Source organism: Phaethon lepturus, unplaced genomic scaffold, assembly GCF_000687285.1.
Source record: "Phaethon lepturus isolate BGI_N335 unplaced genomic scaffold, ASM68728v1 scaffold10997, whole genome shotgun sequence".
NCBI lineage: Eukaryota > Metazoa > Chordata > Aves > Phaethontiformes > Phaethontidae > Phaethon > Phaethon lepturus.
In genome coordinates, this window is record NW_010554073.1 from 93,059 (window position 1) to 105,378 (window position 12,320).

The window sequence follows — 12,320 nt, forward strand, 5'->3', positions numbered from 1 at the left end:
CAGTACATGCTAGACAGAACGTTTTTGCCCCTTGTCTTAAAATGAGAGTTTTAAGACTTTTTTTAGTTTTTAGGAGAAATATTGTGAAGACACTGCTGTCTACTGAGCTGAGTCAGTGCAGGTTTTGAACTGGCTTTTTGCAGTGGGGAGCATGAATTCTGCCAGTGCTGGGCTTACAAAATCCGCATTTAAGCAGAGGCTGTATGCATGGATGCAGCTGTTTGCTAGCACTGCTTTAAGGGACAAACTTTGAAATATAAAGTTTTCTTTATGGAATGTGACATTCTTTACAAAAAGCCAGGAAAACCCAAGCAGGTTTTTCAAAGGTGCATTTGGGCTTCTTGCTTGGAGAAGTCTTATGACTTTTTTCTGTGACTGCACAAGTGTCTTGGAAAGAACACTTGTATTCCCCACATGCAGTAGTTGCCATTGCCTCACATATTGTTTCAGCATTCAGAAAATACCTGAATCTAACCAAAGCTAAAGCCAATTTGAAATTCACCTATGTAGCAAAACCCACTGTTTTCCCCTTCTTGGAAAGAGACACTTTCCCTTACTTAGGGCCTCAAACATTAAGTCTTTTTACAATGGGCCAAAACATACAGCTCACCATTTTCCAGCAGAGGAAAAAAAAAACCAAACCAAAACAAAAAACCTCTGCACTTATTCTTTCCCAGTGGTTGCTCTGTATCCTGTGTTGCAAACCCAAAAGCATTTTCTCTCCCTTTTATCTACAGCTCAGGTGGCAGAGGCTAACTGCCATTTTCTAGCCAATCCTTGTACCAACCCCCTTTCCTGGTGGCCAGGTTTTGAAGCCATAGCTCTGCAATGAAATAAAGTTGCTTTTTTTGTTTGTTCCCCACCCTGAGGAAGGCACATAGGTTTCCCACCGCATAGGCACATATGGTTACAGCACAAAACCTCTTTGAATCTCAGCTTTTCTCTACTAGAGGAAGTTTTTTATAAATATATGTATGCATGTATGTCCTCCCATATAATATTTCCAGGTAGAATATTTTTCAAAGAAAAAAGTCTCCCAGGCTGGTATAACCTACCCATTATCACACCTGTATAACTCCGAATGTAGGTTTTGGAGGTGAGGACAGAGAAACCAGTTGAAACTGAGTGGCATTTCATATCTTTGATGAAAGCTGTTGTATTTATTCACAGCTAACATGCTTGTTCCTTTCTGTACATATAATACCAAGAATAGACTATTACTTACTATGGTGATGCTTTAAAATTAAGAATCATAACTGCTGTTCAGATAAACAAGGCAGTTGGCTCAGCTTGCTATGAAAGCACTTACTAGGGGCTAGTGATGGAAAGAGTAGATTTCACAGTTTACAGATGTCTTCCCTGTAGAGATGTAGTGGTGATAATTAGCTTCTGTGATTCAAAACCAAACCCATATTATCTCCCAAACATGGATGGATCTTCATTACGTGTGGCAGCTAGGAAACCTTGAGGGAATGGGGCAGCAGAAGTGGTTGCTTGTCTGTAAATAATGACGTTTTCACCAGACAGAAGGTAGGTGGATCATTTGAAGTCTGACTATGTTCTTACAGAAGAGTCAAAACTGATTTTTATTTCCTTTTCCTGGACCGAAGTGAGCATCACAAAATGTTTGTAGACCCTTGGCTTCCAAAAACAAAAAGGATTTGGATTCTGGCAACAGTGGCTCACATAATCTACATTAGATTATTTGGACCGTTTGCTGTGCTTTTTAAATTCTGACTGAATGTTACAGGACGACTGGATTTGGACATCTTTTATTTGTTCTTACACAACTAAATGGTTAATGTTGCTGTTGTAGGCAAAACACTGCCTTCCCCAGTGAGTTTGCTGGCTACCATGTAATATTTGTTCACCACCCTCAAGAGCGAGGCTGGCAACATTTCAGTGGTGGTCTGTGTCCAGTACTTGTGAAATGCCTTTGTTATCTTTCCGGATAAAATGAGCTATGTAAATGTACAACAATAATGTTGTGGCTGAGTGTTCTCTCTGGTCTCAGTGTCCTCCAAATGAGAGCTGTGCATGCCAGGGCACTTCGAGAACATCACAGCCGTTGCAGCTATGTTGCTCTCACCCTGGCACCATGCGAACAAATTGAATCCACTGGCAAGAGAGAGGTTGGGTTGTGGTTCAGAACATCTTTCTGAAAAGAAGAAAGATAGCCATCATTTTCAGGAGCCCAAACCAGAAAAAGCATATGTGTGTAGACTGAAAAATTGCAAATAAGTACCTAAGGTTCCAAGGTTCCCCACTGCCGGAACACAACATGTGTATTTATTGGAAGTCGCTAGCATCCCTCAGACCCAAATGCCAAGAACAGAGAAAATGTGACTTGCATAGTCTGAATTCTCTCTTTAAGCTTGGTGTCACAGTGGGAAATGCTGTGTTATGACTTACACCAGCCATAGCCATTTCCTCCTGGTTCAGCTAAACCCATGAAAGTAATTTATTCTGATAATTATGGACATAGTACAACTTTCATTCAAATATTTTTGGCAGGTCAAATATATCAAAGTACAGTTGTAAAGCTACTTTTTATTGATTCCAGAAATAGTCTTTAATGTTTAGTCTCTGGTTTTCATGCAAAGCCAGAAATATTGCAATAGTTTTTGCTTTTTTTTTTTCTTTGGAGAGGAAATGGAAAATATGGATTGAGGTATGTCTTAAATTAATTGCACTTACAGGGATGATATATCTAATTACTGTCCTATTCCCTGCCGAGATTTAAGAAATCAGTATATAGTAATTTGTCCAGACATATCTGCAGTAGACATTGTGTTCTTTCTAATTTTTGAGACTGATAATCAGAGAAGAACTTTGGATGATGGCTATGTTCATTCTATGACTTTTAAAAATAAACTACTTAATGAAATTTTGCAATAGGAAAAAAATCTTTAAACTATTTGGAAGTGTTTGTAAGTTTTAATATTGGCTAATTCACTTCTTGATGACACTTATAAGTTTGCTGGTAACATCTGTTGTGCAAGTTACTGTACAGTTACCATCCTGCAAGAAGTCATGCTTTCATTAAACTCAAGTTACCAGAACGCAGCACTGAAAGATCTTTGAAAGTCCAGCCACTGGAGTTCTAAAGTACAGAAGTACTAACTCCTTAGCAAAATATATTATATATGCACAGATTAATCAAATGCTAGGTGGATGAGTCTTGTCTGTGGCAAATTAGATCTTTCTTACATGATAAAGATATTCTAAGGGTAGACACCAGAACTACCAGCTTTATTCACTGCATTAGCAAGTAGGTCCACTGAAGCCAACTGAACCACTCCTGGGAGAAAAGTTTCACGAGAATTGTTTAGAGGAACAAATTATTTATGACAGGGCTTCATGTTTAGCGTGGGGTGTGATTCAGGCTGGTGGCGTGGACATGCCGTACAGGTCTTGACATGGCTTGTCACATGGTGAATTCCATTTCCTGTCCGTCAGTGACAGTGGAAAAGCACATTATATTCAAAAAACCGAAACACTAAATTAGGTTATCTGTACTACTATCCATCTCTATGTGCAGTTATCTCTTTTGCACACCTAAATGCATCTTTTGCATGCATGCTGCTAGTCTGAATTTGTGTATCTACTTTGAGGTACCTAGCCCTAGTGATGACTCTTTGGAAATTTGGCCTTTGAGACAGACATGAAGCCTTTGGTTAAATTAATAGTCTATTTAATGACCACTTGAGCTCAGTTTATGAATTGACTGACTGTTCTTAGCAAAAAAAAAAAGAGCACTTAAAGTTTTTCTTATTATTTCAACATTACAAAGCAACTGCCTAATAAAATATGTGTTTAAAAACTATGCTTGTTTTACTCCTAGAGAATTTAAAACAAATCTCCTTCTAAAATCTATGGAGTACTGCAGATCTTCACCCTAGGTACCAACAGTAATATCTTAAGTCAATTAGCCAGGCTATATGAAAGTAACTTAAGTGTTAAATGCAATTTTGTGTACATTGCTAATTCTTTTCTGCCATAGCAATGTCTATCTGTTGCAATACATTGGGATTAGATACAGATGCTAGGTATCAAATTCTTCCATATTAGCTAAACAAAGAGTTTGTAGAGGAGAACGTATCTTTGAGAAAGCTGCTGAACTTTTCTTTGCCTCAGCTGCTTAAGTATATATAGTACTGTGTATATACACAAAGTATATGTTGTATGTGTATACATACACACACACACTAGCCACTTGTGGAATGATGATGTTTGAAGCATATGTATTTATCCTCGTGTACATGTTTCACTGAGCAAATGAGGACCTACATTACAGGAAAGTTAGGGGGTTTGCCTCTCAAAAAGTCAATGGAAGACTGAATAATCAAAGCCAGACCACTGGAGTCCTCATGAGCTTACCTTAGTCACATTATCATCCTTCCTCCTAAATATACAGTTTATCCATTAACTACAGGCAGGACACGTGGCCACTTTCCAAACATGCCTTTTCCTCACAGTGGGACCCAGGCGGTGGCAGTTTGCCAGTCCTTGATAGAAAAGCTCCTACTTAATATCTGTTCATGAGTCCTCTGTAAAGTGGCAAGGGTCCTTTAATTGGGAGGAAGGAAATGGTGCATCCTCTTGGAGCTGGTGGCTTGCCAGAATTATCCAGGGCCATGCAAACCCAAGTGCAAAGTAATTTTTCCTGCCTTTTTAGCAGTAGTAGAGTGAGAAGCACTTGATAACCAGTGATCGATTTCTGCTTGGGGAAACACTCTGTGCTTCCAATCTCAGCAGCACTGCTTTGCAGAGATTGGGGGTGTTTGCTGCTCTGCCGACTGGTGGCATCTTGCTTGGCATGAGGTTCCTGGCCCCGCTTTGAACTGTGATTAGCTGCATATTTTTCTAACTGTGGTACTGTTTATAAGAAGGGAGAAGTGCCCAAGGGGCAGGCACCCGAAACAGGTGAGAAGGGTGAGTTAATTCTTTCTGAAGCGCCACAAGGTAAATGGTTTGGGACCTCTGCCTAGACTGAAGAGAAGTGGCAGTAGAAGATTCATGATGTAAGTCCAGACTGTAGCTATTCATCAGATGTAGCTGGATGGTGCTTTACAGTAGATGAAGAAACTGTAGAAAAGGAAAGACAGCTTGCATGGAACCCAAAGTATCTTGTCAAAGCCTCGTTCAATGCGACACTTCTTCAGTCATTCTTAAATTTCATTCTATTTCTTAGTTACACCTATGTCAGTGTTTCCTTTGCTCTGTTTTTACTTGTTGGTTTGTACTGTGCTCAGTGACCTCCATTAGAAGACATTTGTCAGTAAAGCTATATTGATTACTTTCTGTGTGCAGCTTATTACCTCAATATACACTAGAGAAACTTAATTAGAAAACTGTACAAAAAGTGGCAAAAGTCTCTGATACAGTTTTGGAATCTGTTTGAACATTATTGTTCACGAACGTTTATTCCTATAGCAGTTATAGTCTGCAAACACTACTGTGAATCAAGACATAACTTTTTTTTTACAGCAGCGTGTAACTGTTCTTACAGATTTTTTCTTGTTTCTTAATGGATGATGTTAATGGGGAAAAGACTTTTAAAAAAAAGGCAACATAACCATTCTTTTACAATCCACATTTCAAACTATTTCTCTTTTTATTTGTTTGGGAGAATTAACCTCATTGGGCACAATAAAAATGCTTTAGACATTTACCCAATGGTGAATATAACAAAGACAGTGGTATTGCCTGCCCTCTCCTCAGATTTGGTTCTTCCCAACTGTGGATTAAATTTTGTTTTGTAATATCATCACTCTTCAATAATATTTAGCATTGGCACCCTAGATAGCCACAGGATGGTACTGCAGGAAATGTTGGCTAAATGTTTATACTTTTGGAGTTTAGAAAAATAAGAAGTCCAGTAATTCAGTGATCAACCTTTGGATGTGCAGATGGAAGTGCAGAAAATAGCAGCAGAAAAAAACACAATAATTTATTGTGATGCTAATTCAACACCTTGAAATCGCTTTGACTGAGGTTTTCAGTTTGTGTGAGTGCTTGAAGAATGCATCTTTATGCAAGTATTGCTAGATATGACTTATCTGTGATTTTTAAGGGATTTAAACCTGGCATGACAGCTAAAGCGAGTTGTGTATGCTAGTAAAAGAGAGTCAAAATACTCAGGATTGTATAGATGACTTGACAATGCTGTCACATGGCAAGAAATAACTTCACAATAACATGTGTAATTCCCCAGCCTACAAGTAACACAGATTTTGTTGCTTTATTCAGTTTTGCCAGGACATGCTTTCTGCTCAGCATATACTGTAGATGGCAGTAAGTTTATGCTAGAAAAGGCTATGTGGGCTGGAATAGCTAAATTAAAGGATGTGTGTAAAACCTATGGATGGTTTCAGGTTTATGAATCTAAGCCACCTATTTGTAGCAACTCTAATACTTACTTGAAGCACCTCCAGAAAGAGCTGGTTATTGTTTGTCAGTTCTGTTAAAGACAAGGCCAGCTTTTTCTTTCCATTTTGTTTGGTTCTGCCTGAATTTGTTTGGATGTGTTTAAAAGCAATCAGACATCTTTTCAATTTATCATGGCAGATGTAGAACACAGCAGTTTGTGGATTCACAGACAATTCAGGCACTCCTTTCTCTGGTGTGGGGCCTGAGTGAATGGTTAGTGACAGCGATAGCCCCAGGATTTCAGGACTATCCCTGTATTACCAAAGTCTTCAATGGCCCTTTTTCTCCTTTGTGTTTGCACACAGAAAAAAGGAAGAAGTACATGGTGCCCTTGGCATAGCAGTTCCTCTCTGGTGAGGTCTGCCAGGTTTAAGAGTAAAGCATGGTGAATGCTGAGAAGTGCCCCACTATGGAGACCTTTTTTTCAGCCACGCTGACCCAAAAGGAGACTCAAGAGGGCCTCCTGACCCTTCCCCCAAATAATTTTCACCCAACTCCGAAATGCTGGCTGTAGTTTGCTTTTCTCATTTCCTGCATTGCCTTCGGTGGCTGGTGTCTCTTCGTCCATTATAACCCTCCAGCTTCCCATGGTACTCCCTCCTTAAATATGTTCTCCTGTTCCTCTGGTGAGTGCCTTCTCCAGACAGAGGTTGACTGATCAAAGTATTATCATCAGTCCTTTCCTTAGATACGGTGCTGTGAACTCACACATATGCAGGGCTCTGGACTTGTGTATGCCTTTGCTATTTATTTGCTGTTTATTTATATGAATGTGCACACACACATATGTCTGTATATACAGAAAGCAAGGTTTGGGAGAACTGAACAATATTAGAGACTCATTTGCCTGTGAAACATGGGTTGGAGACCACTGGCCCATTAAAAACACTCTTCACAAATTAGCTTACAGCAATACTCCCGTTCAAGCTGAGGATCTCTCTTCCTCACTCTGCTTGAAATCCAGGACTAAGTCCCAGCAGTGCTGTCCTAATCGGATTTTCTGAGTAAGGTCTTTGCATTAGCCACAGAAGAGAGATCAGAGGCTGTAGGTCTTCTGGTGTCACTTCTGCCCTGGTGACAAAAGAGTCAGTATATACTCAGCCCCATGTTGCACCGATTCTCCCGCTTTGGTCCACGTGTCCTCCTCCTCATTACCCCTGTATCTCCTCACTATATCTTAAACTCACTTGTTCTCTCCAGCTTGCCACAGGCACTTATCAGCCCTCACCATATGGGTTAATATTGCTGCCATTTTAAATGAAATCATTTTACTGTAAGGAGATGGAAATGTGGGCTCTGTGGCCTCTTGTGAGGCAATGACTATGTTGTGATTTCTTCACGGCCATTACAAAAAAAAAAAAAAACCCAAACATCTCTCGTGATGACAGGGACTCTATCATGTTAATGGGAACTATGTGGGGTTAACATTAAGGAAGAGTACCCCATAACAAAGCACATCCTTGCCTTTCAGGGCTGGGAAATATATCTAATCCCTGACCACTGTGTTAAAAAATATAAAAAAATATCCTTAAGGTCCGGTTTCTCTTTTGCTTGCGCTTAATTTAAGTCTTCTACATAATTCTGGATTATCCACATCATTTACAGCAAGTAAACATATATAGCTTTGTCGTGGAATCACCACTAGATGTAGGATTTCATGCTTCATTAATATTTATTAAGATCTTCAGCTCTCTTCTTTCACTCTACAGGAAAGCTATACAATAGCTTTCTGTATCCAGTAACAAAATAGTAAAATACCAAAACTATCATAACCAACTTTTAAAGATAATTCCTGAAGCAGATGTTCACAAACAGACGATTTTTATTAAAATAACAGTGGGAAAGGGCTTGCTTTTGTTTGTTTGGCCCTTGAGGAAATTAAAAAGCCTTTCTATAATTTTGATTATAACTTCAAGAGAGGATTTTATTGTACCAAGGATGTGGTTGCGTGAAGGATGGAAACCTTAAGGGTTTAAAACCTGTTTTTAAAAGCTACAAATGGAACTTCTCTTGTTAATCTTAGGAAACAAAGTCCTGTGGCAATTTTGTTTTCTAATGTTCAGAACATGTAGGTCTGTTGTAAAAACTGATAATACAAAAATGGCACCCACTTCTTTAACCCACCTGCTCCCTGAGCATATGTATGGACTATCTGCAGATTCCTGTGACTAAAATAAGTACCTACAATTCATCCGATTGGGGCAGAACAATGGACGAGTAGTACGTTCTTACACTTTTTTTTTCATTATCAATAAAATAATTCACTTCCATCTTAGACTGTGAAAATCTAGGGAAACTTTTGCTATTGGCTTCAAGTCTATTGAGCCAAAGTATGTTGGCATTAATGGTGAAATTTCACTGGGATTTTGTGATGACGCTATCGTGAGGGTGTCTTCTGGAAATACATCCTTTGCAGTGGTACAGCTTGTAGGTACAAAAATGACGAGTAATGATATTTTTCTGCTAAAGAAAGAACGTGATCTGACTTCTAGAGCAAGTTTGAAGAACAGGGAACTAGAGAAACTCTTCTTTAATTCTTTTTCTGAATCCTTGCATACACTGTTCTGAAAGATGCTAGGAGATGAGGGAGACATGGCCCTCCAACATTCAATAGTGTCGCTTTTGTGAGGTAGTTTTTCAGAACAGAACCACCATTATCTATGTATTTGCATGTATTGAGCAGCAAATAAAGCTTTGCTTATGATAGATGGGAAAGAGACTGTGTCCATAGTCTGTGCACAAGACTATGAACAAATGACTTTTAAGGTTTAGTTCCAGTTACTTGTGGGGGCCTCTGGAAGGTCATGGGACCTCTGTAAAATCGAGATTGTAGGCATTTATGTGTATCTCTACCTATTGTGTATTTATAAAGTGGTTGTAGGTCTATGTGCAATGTACATCTATGCACTCAGCAGGTTACACCAATTTCTAAATTAATATCGTGCCCCAGGGCTATGGTCCATGGTTATCCAAAAAAGGGGCTTGTTAGACCACGCTGCAGCTTCTGTGTCCTTTGCACAGAAGCCAAGCAGCAGAGGTAAGGAGCGGTGAGAGGATGGAGTGTGTCTGGTCTCACGTTGCTGTGAATTCAGGATGTTGTTGGCACTGGCAAAGACCTGGGCTTTAGGAAGCTCTGCTGGAGAAGCACCCTTAGCAGTTTGAACAAGCTGCCTTTCAGACCTCTGTGAGTTAAAATATACTTGAAGAAAATTGAAGTTGCTGAAGAACTGAAACTAAAAAGCCCAACTTAACAGAAACTTAGTAGTGACAAAACAGCACAAGATATTCCTACATATAGCCAATTTGGGAATAAAGGATGGCAATAACTGGTTGATAAAGGACGAGTAAAGCATCATGTTTTAACCAGCAGGAGTAAGAAAACAGGTTTAGAGTGGTAGGAGTTACATAAATGTTTAATTATGATGAACTAAATATTGATTCAATGGTCTCAATAGTACACTGCTAAGTTTGAGGAGTTATTCTTGAATGCTTACCAAAGTCTGTTATTAAAATAATTTTTGTTTATTTGAAAGACTAAAAAAACCAGAGATATGAGACATTTTATCCAAACTGAAATGAAAACCACTTGCATTTTTTTAACTAAGTACAAAGGTTTAGGAGTCAAGAAGACATGCAAAAGTCATTATCAGCCCTGCAGCATTTTGAAAGCTTGTGGAGGAGTTATTGTTGATGCTCTGCATTTTGTAGGATCAAGCTTGTATTTTGCCTTCTGAGCTGCAGATTGCACAACTGGTAGCAATGGGACAAGGGAAATCATTTAGCAAAAAGAAGAGTCTGAAGCTATCGGTTTCCTCCAAAGCATCTTAACATAAATGATCTTTAAATAGAAAATTTGAGACCTGAACTTAGAGTGATTACTGGCAGGAAGACAAGTACCTGTGGTTGCACAGTGGTGGGCTGATACTTCTGGAGGCAGGTATGCCGAAATGGCAGCGAAGCTCTTCAGAACAGTGGTGGAGCACTTGTGATAGACAATAGACCATGTTGGCTTTTCTGGAAGAGGAGTTCTTCCAAAAAAGGCTGATAATTGGAATTTGGATGCTGGGAGGTGGCTGTACTGTATTCCTCTGATCTGTGTTGTTTTGCGCAGTTGTGGACACTGAGAGCACAGTTCGTAAAACTCTGGCAGCGTTTGTTCAGGACCCAAGTGCTAGCCTGGCTTTAGGTTCAGATTCACATTTTGCATTAGTCTTTATTTCAAACCAATAAACCTGCATCTGCCCCTTCTGATCTGTGTTTATTAGAAATACTTTATGTGCATTTTTTTTTTAAAATCATGTTTCATATAAGAGGACTCTTCCCTCAGAGCAATTCATCTATAAGGAGCAGAGTACTTGTGAAGATTTGGGATGGGATTTAATCTCATTTATATTTATGTAAACAAGGAGCTACGGTTCCAGATTAGCACTAGGAGAAATTAGATATTAAGACCTGTGCTATTGTTTTCTGCACACCGTTTTCTGACAAAGTAAGTTTCAGCTTAATGGTACTGTTACTTACCTCTGTCGTCTCTTCTTGATTTGCAGATGGGCTTCTTCCGCCGGAGGTACAAAGAAATTATTGAAGCTGAAAAGAGCAGAAAGGAGAATGAAGATAGTTGGGACTGGGTCCAGAAAAATCAGTGAACTGCCCCTGAAAACTAGAGCCCAGTCATGTGACACGTGCTTGCTAGCCTATAGGTCCTGCTCTCGTATCTTCCATATGTGGAAGAAGGAATCTTCTCCAGATTTTTCGGAGACCCCGTTGATGCTGTGTCTTTATCACTCCAACAAGCTAGGGAACATATCCTGAGGCAACCACTGCAGCCATGTCAGGTGACTGGAGCAATTTATACTTCATTTAAGAGCTGAACTTTGAACTTTGGTAACCAAGCTGCAGTGCAGAGCAATATTTATGAATCCAGCTATGTGGTATACCCTCAGGGGAAGACTTACCTAAAAATATTTTTTATAAATATAAGCTTTTTATATTGATTATGTCTTTATATTTGTATCAATGTTTTATAGTTTCTATTGAATAGCTATATAGTTCACTCAAGCACTGATATCTGGCTAAATCCTTGGAAATACATATATGTATATATAAATCCTATTGTACTTTTAAACTTCAATGCAAGAGAGAAAAGAGATTTGCAGATAAAGGTAGCTGAAATCCTCATATGCTTACTTCACAAGGCTTGGTAATGTTGTATATAGACCATTTAATGACAATAAGCCAAAGTCTTTTCACTATCTCTTTTTTTTTTTTTTTGAGTTGAATTTGGTGTTTTATTTATAAACTAAAGAACCTAAAGTGTTACACAGATGTGATGTTCTGTATCTGAGTCTATCCTTTACTGGCCTGAATGGGAGAGGATGAAAACGCTTCCTCGGTGACACATAGCAAGACTTGTAGCTTGCTTTGGCTCACTGAAGAAAGCATCACAGAATGTTTTCCTTTGGGACTTTTTTCTCTTGCGGTATCTAGTACTTTGGTAACAAGCTAGGAATGTACAATTAAGATACCAAAAGGATATAATTGGGCCAACCACTATGGCATTGACAAATTTGTTGGAATTAAAAACAAAAGAAATTGAGCCATATTAATGTTAAGAAGGATAGTTTTTAAGCTACTGTTAATGATTGTGATCTGTTGCTATTAAAGCAAGTGATAAATTCCTACAAGATATGAGCATTATGCCTGCCTTGTGAATTTTATACACAAGTCATGAGTTTGTTTATATGAAAATTTTAAGAGAGATAAGTAGATGCAAGGGTTAAAATGTTTGAATCTTTGGATCTTGAGATTCCCTATTTGGATGTTCCTAGTACTGTATGTCATCCTTCCTGAAGCATTAAGAAGGAAGTTTAGTCAAGGTGCAAATGTTA

At 38.8% G+C, this 12,320-nt stretch overlaps 1 protein-coding gene across 1 annotated transcript in view; it reads left to right on the top strand.

The window, feature by feature from the left end:
- The window catches only part of LOC104624364 (integrin alpha-9-like), a gene marked incomplete at its 5' end in the record, with an annotated part of 96,781 nt that extends 84,778 nt beyond the window's left edge, over positions 1-12,003 (top strand). Inside the window, one exon of the mRNA XM_010291714.1 lies at positions 10,980-12,003. Within this exon, the coding sequence (XP_010290016.1) occupies positions 10,980-11,078 (99 nt within the window). The remainder of the gene's footprint in view (positions 1-10,979) is intronic.
- Positions 12,004-12,320: the final 317 nt, after the last annotated feature.